Here is a 17,296-nt window from a genome sequence, read left to right as displayed (position 1 = left end):
ACAAATTCGGCACTTCATTATACGCTAAAACAATCTTTGTCACAACAGGCGATAATTTGTTGAAGGTCGCTCTGACTCGCTGCCAGAGAGATCGATATTGAAGCAGTGATAAGGAAAGCCGCACCACGAGATACGGGAATCAATATCGGCAATCACCAAGCGTCCCAGGTATATGAGTAAGCCATGACGTCACTGCACAACATCAAAGAACGACGTCATCCCATGTGTATCGCATAGGGATCCCCTACCCCCAGTACCAGAGGGATGAACAGGCTTGCCGAAAATTGCCCCAATTCTACGATCCACTCAATCTAAATTATGTAATTACCAGAGGCCTCGGCGTTTACGATCGTTCACAACGCCGGCCGGTTGCGACATGCCATGTGGTGCCGGTGAGTGAAATGTACAACGAGATTCTGAAATGGACAAACGGCCGAGGGCGCGTGTTATCTGTTCAAGGCCGATGCGAGACTTTAAACCACACCATGTGTGTAAATATAATGGGCGATTGGCAGATGAACGCCTTTGTCAAGACTACAATGGGTTAGTACTATACTAGCGTTGGGAGTAGGGAATTGAAATGGGCAATATAAACTACTGAGAGTCGTGTGACGGTCGATTTACAAGCTAGTGTAGTGTTAGGATTTAATACACGAGCAACAAAAACACTTCCGATAAACGCGTTGGTTTGAAATGAAAAGCGATGTAAACACGAAGCGTGAAATTCGCTGAACCCATGGGCCCAGTGGATGGGAAAAACGGCGATCTGTCAAACCGTCGAAGCCCATTGGCTTTATGTGAGATCGTGTTCTGTTGATAACACAGCACATAAAAAAGATTAGGAATTACTTACCAAGCGTCTGCAGGGACATCATCACGAACATCCATATACCGGCCAGTGAAGCGTTCATTTTCATTTCATTGGCCTCGCAGTTTTGACCCCTTCTCTCGCTCTCTCGTTCTTCTCTCTCTCTCACTCTGTCGCTCGTTATCGAAGCGAGCGCTAACTCCAGCTGTCTCTGACTCGCGGTATAGCGACACACAGACTCTCCCGCCTACAACACAATAGTGACTGAATCACTCGCTGATGAATTATGTACACACGGACATATAGCTTGCCGTACGCAATACCAGGTATACTCGCTATTTCGGCGTCTCCGAGTGACAGTAACCCTAAGACAATGCAGAGGGAACGGCAACTCGATAACCCGGACGGGTCAACTCGCCGGATGTACGAGTTTCCGGCTCTTAGAGTACCCTCGCCATAACACTGGGATAATTATAGACTAATTTTGTGCCCAGATAAGAGCCCAGGTTGATATCCAGTCAGAATGGTATTCCAGACATCACAGAAATATGGTTGTAAGTCATGAGTATCAACACTCAACACAGCGACAGACCGCTGCCGTACGGCTAGAGAAACACACTGTCAGTGAGAGCTCCGAGCGATGTGAGTCCGCCGCTCGCCACGCGTGGTCGGGGATGACTTGTGTTAGATGCTGCTGACTGTTGTATGCTGAAACAAACGATCTCCGATCAAACACAACCTTAAACTTGTGTCAAGAATATATTTATCTGTTACATAACTTCCCGGTAATTATTGTTCGCTGTGAATATTTCTTCTCTTATGTAATTATGAGTGATATTTCCTCGTTGTTGTGAGGATTTACCCGCTTTTTCTCAGTGGGAATTACTTAAAACCCACACGGACGTAGAAACACACGATATAGGAGTAAAACAGATGCCCTCTTCTGTAAGCTTTTTGAACTCTTGCGAAGTTCAGGACACGCTATAACTGTTCACTGGTATGTCCTATTACCAGAGGGGCGGTCGGGTAGCCTAGTGGTTAAAGCGTTCGCTTGTCACGCCGAAGACCCGGGTTCGATTCCCGATATGGGTACTATGTGTGAAGCCCATTTCTGGTGTCCCCCGCCGTGATATTGCTGGAATATTGCTAAAAGCTACTCACTCCTATTACCAGAACAGGCGGGCAGTGTACCCGAGTTGCGTGTGTATATTTTCAGGGTTGAGGCAGGGTTGAGGCAGGGTTGAGGCAGGGTTGAGGCAGGGGTGGGGGGTTTGTGGGGGGTTGGTTCGATGTCCCCTCGCTGCCTCGAAAGCCCCACTTTTTTTTATAAATCACAAGTGTAGTCATAAACATATATATCATTACCTACATCATCAACAAAAGAAATACCTTTGTCTCAATGAAGTACATGGATATATTAATGGGTAAATGTGTATGTATATATGTGTGCCCAACATGAATGTGTTGTTGTATGTACCTATGTGTGCCCAACATGGATATGTTGGCATATGTACCTATGTGTGCCCAACATGGATATGTTGGCATATGTACCTATGTGTGCCCAACATGGATATGTTGGTGTATGTACCTATGTGTGCCCAACATGGATATGTTGGTGTATGTACACGTGTGTGCCCAACATGGATATGTTGGCATATGTACCTATGTGTGCCCAACATGGATATGTTGGTGTATGTACCTATGTGTGCCCAACATGGATATGTTGGTGTATGTACACGTGTGTGCCCAACATGGATATGTTGGCATATGTACCTATGTGTGCCCAACATGGATATGTTGGCATATGTACCTATGTGTGCCCAACATGGATATGTTGGTGTATGTACCTATGTGTGCCCACAATGGATATGTTGGCATATGTACCTATGTGTGCCCACAATGGATATGTTGGTGTATGTACCTATGTGTGCCCAACATGGATATGTTGGCATATGTACCTATGTGTGCCCAACATGGATATGTTGGTGTATGTACCTATGTGTGCCCACAATGGATATGATGGCATATGTACCTATGTGTGCCCACAATGGATATGTTGGTGTATGTACCTATGTGTGTCCAACATGGATATGTTGGCATATGTACCTGTGTGTGCCCAACATGGATATGTTGGTGTATGTACCTATGTGTGCCCAACATGGATATGTTGGTGTATGTACACGTGTGTGTCCAACATGGATATGTTGGCATATGTACCTATGTGTGCCCAACATGGATATGTTGTTGTATGTACACGTGTGTGCCCAACATGGATAAGTTGGTGTATGTACCTATGTGTGCGCACAATGGATATGTTGGTGTATGTACACGTGTGTGCCCAACATGGATGTGTTGTTGTATGTACCTATGTGTGCCCAACATGGATATGTTGTTGTATGTACCTATGTGTGCCCAACATGGATATGTTGTTGTATGTACCTATGTGTGCCCAACATGGATATGTTGGCATATGTACCTATGTGTGCCCAACATGGATATGTTGTTGTATGTACCTATGTGTGCCCAACATGGATATGTTGTTGTATGTACCTATGTGTGCCCAACATGGATAAGTTGGTGTATGTACCTATGTGTGCGCACAATGGATATGTTGGTGTATGTACACGTGTGTGCCCAACATGGATGTGTTGGTGTATGTACCTATGTGTGCCCAACATGGATATGTTGTTGTATGTACCTATGTGTGCCCAACATGGATATGTTGTTGTATGTACCTATGTGTGCCCAACATGGATAAGTTGGTGTATGTACCTATGTGTGGCCACAATGGATATGTTGGTGTATGTACATGTGTGTGCCCAACATGGATATGTTGGCATATGTACCTATGTGTGCCCACAATGGATATGTTGGTGTATGTACACGTGTGTGCCCAACATGAATATGTTGGTGTATGTACACGTGTGTGCCCAACATGGATATATTGGTGTATGTACACGTGTGTGCCCAACATGGATATGTTGGTGTATGTACACGTGTGTGTCCAACATGGATATGTTGGTGTATGTACACGTGTGTGCCAATCATGGATATGTTAATGTGGAAATCTAACCTATGTACATCAATTTAATAACAAAAGTATAGAGTAACATTAACATCTACTGATGTAAAATATAAGTAAAACATGCCTTCCAACATACAAATAGACACAAGATTGACCTCACCGAATTTCGTGTAATCGTGGTATGCACATTTATGTTGTTCTAGCGACTGCAAGTTCATTACATATCACTACTAACATCTCAATGTTGTATCAATACAAATCTAACTGAAATAGAAATATCTCTTCTTATCATTGAAACGCCCTTACTGTCTCCGGTCCCTGGGTCGCCACGGGTAAACACATTGCTGGTGTTAAGGGAGCCAATAAAAGCCAAGCAAGTATCATTCATTAGATCTATAGATGGTGGCGCTGATATAGCATCGGCACATTTATTTTGTGAGTGAGTGAGTTGTGTTTTCCGCCTCGTTCAGTAATATCACGGCGGGGGACACCGGAAATGGGCTTCACGCATGGTACCCATGTGGGGAATCAAACCTGGGCGGCGCGACGCCTATTGTAGGATAGTCAAAATGTATATGTTAGATTTACAGGAAAGGCAGATTAAGAATGATTATTTGTGAAGATAACTTTCACTGTGTCACGAGTACCCTACACAACACGCTGTAGAGGAAACGTCTCCGTTATCGCCTTTCTGCTTCCTGCATCAGCGCCTGTCAATCATCCGTCATGATATATATCATATTTAATACAAACCCTTAAACTCAAGGCTCGCAGTGTAAACTCGATAATTAACTCAATCTATATAGCTTGTCGCATTCCAATAGTCAAAATTTAATGAATCATGGCAAATGTCAGAAGCATGAATTTTTCACCCAATCTATTGAAGTGTTTCCAAACGAGATATGACTCGTCTGCTGCGGCAATAAGTACTCAGCGACCTTGACAGGTGTCTGATCTGCGCATGCGCATAGAGTGACAGGTGTTAAGCTGAGTTCTCTGAAATAAAACTCTTTGCTTTCTCCAGTATGATTTCTTTTAAAACTTTCTCAGCGAACTTCACAACCTTTGTAATTCCCAATCATAAATCCCAAATTTGACGAAACGTATACCGTAAGTTACATATAAAATCATTTTCATAACAATGTTGACAAGCTAATGCTGAGCAACAATTGAGGTTCATACAAGCCATAAACTTGATAATAAACACAGTTTCAGTCGGAAAGTCATGTACAATGTAATTTGTCAAACAAATACATTTATTTCACACAAGCGCCTCTTGGCCCGCTTGAGCTGCGGTTGGATAGCCACGTGGTTAAAGCGTTTGATCGTCACGCCGAAGACCCGGGTTCGATTCCCAACATGGGTACAATGTGTGAAGCCCATTTCTGATGTCCTCCGGTGTGATATTGTTGGAATATTGCTAAAAGCGGCGTAAAACCAAACTCACTCTTGGTACCCTTGAATATTTTGTTTATATATCATCCCACTACGAAAAATATTTTAGGAATTTACCGTTTGATAAAAAACATTTCCAAGGTGCATTTTTTCGCTAGGATAATTTGAGGAAGGGAAGTAATTCTGTTTATTGCTTTGTTTCCGTGTTCTAAACTTTCCACTTTTTTCTTTTTAAATGATCTCAACTCAGTTGATCTCTTAATTGCCGATTGTGTGAAGTGGGCCCGATTCAGTTAAAGCGGCTGAAGCCAACACTCACTCACCTGTTGGGTTAGTAGGATAGACTAGTTAAGAAGTGAACCTGCGTTTATTCATCACGTGTACAAAGTGTATATTGGTTTCCGCCATCGTGATATGGATGGAATAATGTTACTCACTCACTCACTCACTCACATTCTACTTAATAATAGACATAAAAAGAACTCTTCACTTAAATTCGAGGTATATTTTCGTTTATTTCGCTGAAAGTTAATTTCACACTGGTCATTGTATGTCAAGTTAACACATTTGAAATATTACCAGTGGAAAATTTAAGTAAATCACAAAAAAAATCGAAACGCGCGAAAGGAAACGTTAATTGGGATATGAGAATTGTTTGAAGAGGGTGCCACCTTACAGGATGTCCCAGGGGGGCCTATATATATCTGCCGTCTTACACGGTAATATAGAACAAACTTCCTCTCTCGATGTGAAGACACACCGTTTATAATACGTCTACATCACTGTATAATCTGAGTAAGTAAGCATGGGAAAGCTCGGCTTGTCGATTTGTGCTCTTACATGTCGGAAACTCGTAATTTGACGAAAAACAGGAAATCTAATTCGAAGTTGGTCGATAAAAAGTGCTATTGCTGATGGCTAACCCCAGCCATCTCACAAAAATGTATAAAATTGAAATATTTGAATAAATAAGACGGATATCAATACACCTTGGGAAATTATCCAGGCATTTTTAAGGTCAGTCTACGATATATGAAATCTCGTATAGGGGCGGGGGGTAGCGTACGTAGTGGTTAAATGTTCGCTGGGCACGCCGACGTCTGGGTTCGATACCAAACGTTTTCAAACGTTTTCTTGTTGATTTCCTGGACATTTCGCCGCGTCTGAATACTTTTCAGGATATATAGTATACAATATCCAAATTTCACTGAAATTTCACTTTGTTATTGAAGCAGATGACGTCGTTCCTTTGCACCATGGTATCATATCATTGACGTCACGTCTGTCTCACAGCTGTTAGAGCAGACGTCCTCATCTCCCTCAGAAAAAGAATTCTGGCGATTCCTTGGTGACAACATCAACTACGAACACTAACTCACACGTTGCAATTGCAGCAGGCTCGTGTGCCTGACCTGGCCTTCTGACCTGACGCCAAAAGCCAACACTGTAAAACAGACTACTCTAACTATATCTAGTTTATTTCGCATGTCATACAAGCACATTTAACATTTTTCTTAAGGATTTTTTTCAAAATTAAGACCAATTACCTCGCAGCTGAAAACTGACGTGGTGGATTGGTAATCAATGAGCTTACCGAAAAAGGTTATGAAATTGCCTACGGGGTTCCAACTTATAGGGAGAAAAAATCGTTTTGATTGATCACATGGTGCTGAAAGTTTTTCTTCATATTTTGAAAATACTGAATAATTACATTTTCCCAACTGATGTGAATTGTAACGCGAGAAATGATAGGAAATAAGCGGGCTGGATGACTGTCCGACAAGGTTAAAATGATAAGACGTCAGTGCATGACGGTTGATCATACATGCAATGTCTCGACGTTCAATTAAAGACTGCTACGGTCCTTAATCTCCCTATAACCCAGACTGTCGGCGTGTCACCGCGCTGTCGTTGCAGTTAGATGAAGATGCCTGCGAGTTGATGTTTTATCAGTAAATAAATCGTCTCCTCATTAACTTTGGATTAAGATTCCTTTTTTACTCTCACGCAAATGTAAACTTATGAAACCCAGTCTGTATCATCTCCTGAGTGAGTGAGTGAGTGAGTGAGTGAGTGAGTTTGGTTTAACGCCGTTTTTAACAGTATTCCAGTTATATCGCAGCATGTCAACTTAATGTGGGAGGAAAGCCCGAAGTGATGCAGGTCTCAGACGTTCACCACTTCAGTGAAACCCACGAGCACGGGTATGGTGCTGACAAACCTAGAAATATAATCGAGGCGAACCGGGATTCGAACCTACAAGGATAGGTTTCTGGCGTGCCCAAGGGACGCAACTCTCCACAGCGAATCGCGGCGCCTTAGACGACTGGGCCACCTGAGCCCCCCTATCATCTCTTGAACCCTCCCCACCCTCGTCTTCTTTCTCCGATATTTTGTTTCCGAAATATATGTTCAGAATCTCACCACTGTCACCTTCTTTCTGTCCTATCATCCTTTCTTTCTCCCTCATACAACCAGGGATTGCAGGGTAGCCTAGTAGGAAAGCGTTAGCTCGTCATGCCGAAGAACCAGGGTTCGACTCCCAACGTTGTGCAAACTCAATTAACAGTGTCTCTCCTACAGACATTGTTTGAATGTTGCTGAAAGCTGACCAACGCAGTATTATTTCGCAGCTGGGATACGATGACATGCATCAACCAAGTCAGCGTGCCTGACCACCCGATCACATAGTCACCTCTTACGGCAAGCATGGGTTGCTGAAGACCTATTCTTCCCTGGATCTTCACGGGTTTATGAATGTATGTACAGTTCAGGGCCCCGGTCCTCAAAGCAGATACCATGTACTGGTCTTCCAAAGCGATCTTAGCGCTAAGATGATCGTAACTACCAAACTTTAAAGCTTATATAGTCGTAGATAGACTAACATCTGGTCTCTGAAATGAACAAATCTTACAGACATTAACAGTTGTTTAATTATCTTAATAAAATATAATTAAAAGGAACCCAGAGACTCATACTGCAGTACAGTAAACTACGGTTATAACGAACACGCTTATAACGAACTGACGGATATAACGAACTTAATTTTTTGGTCTCGACTATTTGCTGTAGTTATGCTGTATGTATGCTTATAACGAACTACGGTTATAACGAACTAAAATTAGTAGTCCCTTTGAGTTCGTTTTAACCGTAGTATACTGTAATCTAGACTTGATCACTAATATAGACTTGCATGGGCATTATTGGATATATTTGTTTCAGGGTCTGTGTGACAGACTATGCACTAAGATCGCTATGTGGAACGGCTCCCAGAGCAGTAGCCTAGGATAGCGCCAGCTTCGTGTTCAATACCTGAATGCAGGTTCCGTGTTAAGCCTGCACGCATCTCTGCAATGTGACAGCTTGATAGACACGTTAACAGTGATGATTCAATTGTCCTGTCATTTTATATCAATTATTCACTGAAAGTAGCACAATGATGTGATCATCTGTCCTCCAGAGGAAAATACATAGCTTCGGAAATAAACCACGTGACCTGCAGAAGAACGCTACAAAAACGCGCATACTGTCGAATCTCGTACAAGTTTATGATGTTAATTAATGCACGGACGACTCAGTCGTGTATTGATGAATTGGCGTTACAGGTTTAATCAATAACTAGATTTCGTTAATAAGCTAGTCGGAGAAATACAGTTAATTTGGCGATCTCGAGCAGACAGCTGATTACCTTTGTCGCGGAGACCACTCACGTAATGAAGCGCGGGGCAATTGACATAATTGGCGTACAGGTTGACCTGTATATTCTGTTAAGCAGATTCTGTGATTCTGTTATTCTGTTAACATATGACACTGCTGGCTGTGCTATTCAGTTCCAATATTAAATTGTGGTCTAATCAAATGTATGATAAAAGGATGTTGCAAATGCTCTATCATCTAATCCCGCCCGTGGCTGTTGTTAAGATATTGAACAGTTTTGACATTTGATTGACAGTGTGACCATCTTGTGCTCCAACGTTTCCTTGTCGGTTTGCTAATAGTTCCGTACTTGAATGTTTACTCTAGCCATGCTCCTTCTAACCTTGTCCCAACCTCAATTGTTGTTCCAGCCACGTGTCCTAACAGTTCTATTGCAACTGATCGAATTGTCCAATTCTTTCACATTTTGTCATTGATCATGTCGGTTGGTTGACGACCCTACAGCACATGTTGGATGTAAGAATCTCCGTCACATGCTTCTCAGTTCTAGCAACCCGTTCTTATCCCCTCCCCAGCTCTAGCAACTCATTGTTATCCTCCCCTTCTCAGCTCTAGCAACACCTTCTCAGCCATGGCAACCATTCCTTTCCCAGCTCTAACAACCCATTGTTATTCTCCCCTTCTCAGCTCTAGCAACACCTTCTCAGCCATGACAACCATTCCTTTCTCAGCTCTAGCAACCCATTGTTATTCTCCCCTTCTCAGCTCTAGCAACACCTTCTCAGCCATGGCAACCATTCCTTTCTCAGCTCTAGCAACCCATTGTTATTCTCCCCTTCTCAGCTCTAGCAACACCTTCTCAGCCATAGCAACCATTCCTTTCTCAGCTCTAACAACCCATTCCCTTCTCAGCTCTAGCAACACCTTCTCAGCCATGGCAACCATTCCCTTCTCAGCTCTAACAACCCATTCATATCCCCTTCTCTGCTCTAGCAACACCTTCTCAGCCATGGCAACCATTCCCTTCTCAGCTCTAGCAACCCATTCATATCCCCTTCTCAGTTCTAGCAACACCTTCTCAGCCATGGCAACCATTCCCTTCTCAGCTCTAGCAACACCTCAGCTCTAGCAACCCATTCTTATCCCTTTCTCAGCTCTAGCAACCCATTTTCAGCTCTAGAAACCCATTTAATTTCATCTCGTAAAATATAAGAGACTCTAGTGTTCCTTTTATGGTATTATTTTATTTAAACTTATAATCATAACTATTTCAGGGACGAGTAAACCGTTAAACAGTCACACCACATTTACACTTTGGGATATATTGGACATATAAGTGTGACAAAGCGACTGAGCAGATGGTCTCCCTTTACTGTAGCTGGTACCGCTCATATACATATGCAACATAACAATGAAGTGTCACATCTCCTTCAAGTGTACCTGTAATATGTGGATCTCGGCTTTAACACGTTCCTACTCAATGACACTGCATCATGTATGTTATTGTGTCACGTACGCCTGGGCAGTGCGTGTTTTATCTTGTAAAACGTCTCAAAATTCCCCCTTTTATTTCTAAAAAAATCTTTATTTCTGTAGAAATTACCACCAAAGACAATAAATAGATCTTAATTGTGCACCCCCTCTTTTCAAAAAAGCTGTATCCGCCCATGTAATCTATTAATTCTTCTTTCAGTACGCAGAAAGATACCTTGGGGAATATTAATCGATATCTTTTGACGTTGATTTGTGGCCTGAAACACTATATTTGTATGTTATAATTGCATCCAATTTCTAGTTACATACTTTAGAGACAGTAATGATATTGACATCAGCCCGCCATTACAAAGCATCTGCCCTCACATGACTCCTTTACTACCGTGTCAACATGACACGACAAACAAAAGTGCAATTTAATTATTTGTTTATTTCTATTTTTTTAATAAAACTTTCAAGGGTAGTTACGTTGCACTTCAAAGCAATTGCAGCATGGGTAGTGCGTCTGTGACACAAGGCGAGCTAACTGCATCATTCATTATTGATGAAGCGGGACTTGGAGTATTGGTTTAGTGTGTGTTAAGGGAGCGAGACGCGGCGTTTCAGTGAGCACGGAAACGCATCGGCTTTCTCCACTGATGTGTGACCCTTCTGCACGTCGCAACGGTGCATAACGCTCACGATGAAGACATTAAGCTTTAAACAAAGAGAGGTCAACAAGTGGAAGAAGGCTTAGGTCTACAAATTGTCATCACTGGTCATACAGCTGACACATTAATCTACTTTTGTCGCGTTGTGAGAAAGTACGTGGGCATGCAATATGGTAAGGTAATATGACTTGAATACACTCTGCATGTGGACATTGAAGTATGCATTTGAAACCAAAATATCTTTACAAAGGTTGGTTGGTTTGTTGTTTTACGCCGCACTCAGCAATATTCCGACTATATGACGGCGGTCTGTAAATAATCGAGTCTGGACCAGACAATCCAGTGAGTGATATCATGAGCATCGATCCACGCAATTTGGATCGATGACATGCTTCAACCAAGTCGGCGAGCCTGACCACCCGATCCTGTTAGTCGCCTCTTACGACAAGCATAGTCGCCTTTTACGGCAAGCATAGGTTGCGGAAGACCTATTCTACCCCGGATCTTCACGGGTCTCTTTACAAAGGAACAGGTGACCTGGACGTATATGGCGTCAAACGTCCTGTACAGAGTAACAACCCTAGGTGTGCCGTGACCCTGTGATCAAGGGTTCGAATTCTAGACTCGCTCTGATTATAATCCTTGGTTTGTCAGCACCATACCCGTGTTCGTGGGTTTCATGTTCAAGGACAGTATGAATCCCAACAACCAAATACCTGTGGCGCGAGTCGACTAATAGTGAGTGATTGAGTAAGATGAGCTAGTTTCGCCTCTTTTACAATATTCCAGCAATATCACGGCGGGGGACACCGGAGAGGGGCTTGACACAGTGTACTCATGTTGGGAATCGAACCGCGCGACGAGCGAATGCTTCAACCACAAGACTGCCCACAGCACCAGTCAACTAATATCAGCATCGCGTGACTTGTGACATTGGGGCAATGTTCACCGTACCCTATCATTGCAACTAGATCTTTACTCCTACCATCAGTGGGGCGGTCGGGTAGCCTAGTGGTTAAAGCGTTCGCTCGTCACGCCGAAGACCCGGGTTCGATTCCCGACATGGGTACAATATGTGAAGCCCATTTCTGGTGTCCCCCGCCGTGATATTGCTGTAATATTGCTAAAAGCGGCGTAAAACCATACTCACTCATACACTCCTACCATCAGTGGTTTCTTCATGCCAGGACTCGATCACTTACACGCCCCTGTTATACACCAAACTATTGCTGAATGCGGCGTTAGTCAACAACCACGCACTATAATTCTGAACAGTGGATTTGTTACCCTCTCTACAGTATTTATAAATAAAACCTTTTCCATTTCCGCTTGTGAAACCATAACGGTAATCAATTTAAGACATGCATAATGCTTAACAAAACCATGTAGTAACCCTTTTTTAATGAAGACGGTAGATATATACCCCACATACCAAGCGAAATAGTTTATTCGCAAAGGAACGAAGACATAATCGACAATTATTCAGCTATTTAATCAATTATACGGTCTCCTTTAGAATAAATACGGAATATGTAAATCCATGTTTTATATCACCAACTTTGAGGGATCGAGTCTATCGTACACAGCATTCATCTGGGATCGCCATTGCGTTAAACAGTGTATGTACTGCGTACAACCTTACAGAGGTGTGAAGTAACACAACCCGACATCAGCGGCTGACATTCGACATATGATCCCCTAGGACCTCAGGGTGCGGCCTCGCATTGTGCCAGTGTGTCACCCACGGACCTGCCTGATGCACTTTCTGCATACTTCGTATGACATTAAATGCCATTTATTACACAATTCTATTCAGCATTCAAGAAGAAACACGAGGCTTGGTTATTGGAATGCAAGGGGTGCAAATATGTTTACTAACGTGGTAAATACCTTGTGCTTGGGCGCGTCTGCGGTTAACATACATAACTCACGCGTCTTAACACAGACAATCTGACAGCTACTTTCAATTTAAGTATTAGTAAAGAATGTTTGCTAGAAGTAAAACTGCTGGTACGGATTAGTATTCCAGTGTGCTGCGACTCCCAAGGATAATATGAGTTTAGAAACCTGGATGATATTTCCATATAAGAATGAGTGGTTGCCCGATCGAGCGCTTTTGTCGCATTGTGAGATACTGGCGCAATTTAATGGCGCATGGTACAAAGCACTGGCTCGACAAATAACGCAGATCCTCGGCGTGTCGGATTAACGCTTTCACCACCAGGTGACTACCACTCCTGTATGGAATCCACGGATACATATTGTTACGAGGTGATTTCCAAACGAAACGTAATGGTTGACCCAGAAGTCGGTTCGTACAGAACTAATTTAACTAAATTGTGAAATCAGTAAATGACAAGTAACACAAGATCGATGAACAATTAATGAATTATATTGGAACACAGTTTTAGGCTTACAATCCCAAAAGGCAACACACGTGGTTTCAAAAGTGGCGGCAGCAATATATGTAACATACAGGCCCTATAATATATTCCAGTGCATTTACGAGTGTCCAGAGTTTCCCCATGTGGAATGTCCTGAAGCAGTCATGTCTCTGAATATAGGAATATTTGTTGGAAGCTGGCAGGTATTCGGTGTGTTCAGCTAGTTATCCCATCCGTAGAGTAGATGAGACGCAAGTCAGGTCATAACAGACCTCGAATCGCGCTTATATATGTACATCCAGCCTTTTAGAGTGAGTGAGTGAGTGAGTATGGTTTTACACCGTTTTTAGCAATATTCCAGCAATATCACGGTGGGGGACACCAGCTTCACACATTGTACCAATGTCGGGAATCCAACCCAGGTCTTCGGCGTAACGAGCGAACGGTTTAACCAGTAGGCTACCCGACCGCCCCTCAGCCTTTTAGAAACTGTACCATCCGAAACATCTCGAACGATCAAGTCTGTCATGTTTGGTTACTGTTAATACACTCACTCACTGCCGCCGACACCCCTCGACATTTTACCTCAATCAGTTGCTGCTAATGACAAATCATCATCACCATCATCATCATCACCACCACCACCACCACCATCATCATCATCATCATCATCATCGTCGTCGTCGTCGTCGTCGTCGTCGTCGTCGTCGACTGATCACCAGTCTATGTTTCTAAGTTTATTATTATTATGATTGCGGGGATGTGGTCACTTCAAGCCGAATGCCAGGGTTCGTTTCCCGACCTTGGTACAAAGTGTGCCCTTTCTTGGAATGCCCTGACAAGGTTCGGCTTGAATTTTCTCAAAAGCGGTGTGAAACCGTACTTCTGTCACGCACTATTAACAACATGTAATGATAAGCACCATACTCGTCCTCGTGGGGTTCACCAAAGTCATGAACGCCAGAGACCTGCATCACTTCAGGCTTTCCTCCAACACTAAGCTGCCACGCCTTGATTTAACTGGAATACTGTTAAAAGCGGATTTAAATCCAACTCACCCACTCTTCATTTTCCTGAAAAAATCTATGGATTTTCACAAAATCAAGATATAACTTATGGCCGAGTCAATACAATATATTCCCCTTGGGTATCCGGAGTCCAGATAAACAAGGTTCCAGTATACTTGATGTTATGTACAGCGTAGGGACGACACCCTATGCCTCACGACACCCTATACCTCACGACACCCAATACCTGTGACACAGAACTGTTGTATCGTTTAAATGTGTCACGTACATATCACACAGGTACATTTGTCAAACGTCACTTAGATCATGGGAAGCAAACTGTCATAATTGTCAATAGGCCGTAATAATATCGCGACCTCTGGTCAGTCTTGACCCAATGTATTCAAATTACCTTTATCCTGGCTACAAATAAACACTGCGATAGAGGTCAGGGTGCTAAGCATTACTTCCAGCAACTAATTACGTTGTTTCCGGTTGGTTACTGGGTCGATGAGCTTCCGCCACTGGGCTAACAAGGCACGTGTTATATAGTGCAGCTATAAACGTACATCCCATAAACAAGGAAACGCTTTTGTCCAAAAAAGCTGATGTACTTGTAGACAACATCAAGCTACTTACAGATGCATTTTTAAACGTTTTTGTTTATATTTGTGAGATGTGATTTGTGAGAGGTGAGGTGGGTTTACGTCGCGGTCAATATTAGTGCATTTATATAGCAACGTGGATGCATGTGTGTGTGTGACTGCTTGTACTGGTCCGGACTAATGCCGATTTTATAGTGCCAGCTCACTGATATACCATGCCGCAGTTTAACATGATTTCACAACTCAGACACAGCACACTGACTTTATCCCCTTATTGCTGAGCGCCAGGAGGGTAACAGCAAGTACCATCATTTATCGTCTTTTGGTTTGACACGGCCAGGGGATCGAACCCCCGACCCTCCGCTCTCCGGTTAGAGTGAGTGAGTGAGTGAGTGAGTGAGTGCGGTTTTTACGCCGCTTTTAGCAATATTCCAGCAATATCACGGCGGGGGACACCAGAAATGGGCTTAACACATTGTAACCATGTTGGGAATCTAACCCGTGTCTTTGGCGTGACGAGCGAACGCTTTAACCACAAGGCTACCCGACCGCCCCTGGTAGACGCTAAATCCACTAAATCAGGAAGGCGTTTTTTTTGTGATAGAAAAACAGATCGAATTGTGATAGTGTTCACTGCAATAATATACTTAATAACACTGATGATTTACGGGTTAGGTGATCGTTTAATATATATTATACGTCATGTGCGTATTACTAATCAAAAATGATAATATTTGTTTGTTGTTTAACGCCGCACTCAGCAATATTCCAGATATATGACGGTGGTCTGTAGATAATCGAGTCTGGACCAGACTGTCCAGTGATTGACATCATGAGAATCGATCCACATGACTGGGATACGATGACATGCACCATGTCATGGCGTAAACATAAGGCATGGCTGGCCACCCGATCCCGTTAGTCGCCTCTTATGACAAGCATAGTCACCCCCCTTTTTATTTCTAAAAAAATCTTTATTTCTGTATAAATTACCACCGAAGACAATAAATAGATCTTAATTGTGCACCCCCCCTTTTAAAAAAAAGCTGTATCCGCCCATGTAAACTGTTCCCTTAATAATTTCCCGCAGTATATATCAAATACAGCCTAAGCAAGTCTATGATAGTTAGCAAGTCGAGATTAATGCAGTTTCCGAAAATGAAGAGCGTCCCTGGGTTCCGTCTTATAGTACATTTTATACAGATAATGTAACAACTGTTTAGTCTGTAAAATATTTTTTATTTCAGGGACTATTCCGACTTTCTTATATGTGTTTATAAATCGATATATATTTTCAGAAATGTGATATGCCATCAAACAATTGCTTCCCATTATGTATTTACCGGGACATACTTGTTCACGCGAGTGAAACTAACTATTTTCTTCATGAAAGTCGGATAAACTCACCTGGTCAGCTGCTGTGTCCACTCGGGTGGCAGGGGAACCCACACTTCCTTATGTTTACACTCCCCGACAGCTATTACCCCCGACTACCAAGTAGACTGTATGAGGACAGTCACGGGTGTTTGTGTTACATAAGAGACGGCCTTGCGACTTATTATAGATCTTACCTGACCTGAGTTATTTTAAAACCAACTTCATTGAATAAGAAATCAGCAAACCCGTGACTCGTGACAGTGGCAAACGCTGATTGCTCGTGACGTGTATGACAATATTAAGAAGTGTCTAGTGTGTCAATCCCCTTGTGAGTCATCTCGTTGTGGCAAGTGCCTCTACAACAACCACAAGCAGGGTGTCGTTAGAGTACCACGCGTTTTGCTGTATTTAAAAAAAAACACACCATACATTGAAATTTGCCTGTTTACCTATGGCGGCGTCTTGCTACCATGAGAAGCCCCGTTACATCGGATGACAGGTAACCTCACTTGAGTAAGTGTTTTCAGTATATACAGTATACAAACGTGAGCACGCTATGTAAATCCAAAATAAAATTGGAATTGATAATTATAACTTATAAATGAATTAGAATTCGACAACCATAGTTCAGCCGTGACACACACACACACACACACACACACACACACACACACACACACACACACACACACACACACACACACACACACACACAGAGACAGACAGAGACACACAGAGAGAGACACACATACACACACACACAGACACACACACACAGAGACAGACAGAGACACAGAGAGAGAGACACACATACATACACACACAGAGAGACACACACACATACACACACACAGACACACATACATACAGACACACACACACAGACACACACAC

At 42.8% G+C, this 17,296-nt stretch overlaps 1 protein-coding gene across 2 annotated transcripts in view; it reads right to left on the bottom strand.

The window, feature by feature from the left end:
- LOC124142405 (hemicentin-1-like) overlaps nt 1-16,528 on the bottom strand; it is a 74,707-nt gene extending 58,179 nt beyond the window's left edge. Inside the window, exons 1-2 of one of the 2 annotated variants that reach the window (XM_046510860.2) lie at nt 16,433-16,528; nt 854-1,516 (exon numbers count right to left, since the gene is read on the bottom strand). In XM_046510860.2, the coding sequence (XP_046366816.1) occupies nt 854-917 (64 nt within the window). In that variant the 5' untranslated portion in view covers nt 918-1,516; nt 16,433-16,528. The remainder of the gene's footprint in view (nt 1-853; nt 1,517-16,432) is intronic. The other variant, XM_046510861.2, reaches the window with a different exon arrangement.
- Between the last annotated feature and the right edge of the window lie 768 nt (nt 16,529-17,296).

This window comes from Haliotis rufescens, unplaced genomic scaffold (assembly GCF_023055435.1).
Source record: "Haliotis rufescens isolate VD_foot unplaced genomic scaffold, xgHalRufe1.0.p SCAF_1, whole genome shotgun sequence".
In the NCBI taxonomy this organism is placed as follows: domain Eukaryota; kingdom Metazoa; phylum Mollusca; class Gastropoda; order Lepetellida; family Haliotidae; genus Haliotis; species Haliotis rufescens.
The sequence above is the reverse complement of the archived record's forward strand: the minus strand, read 5'-3'. Positions and strand labels throughout refer to the sequence as shown.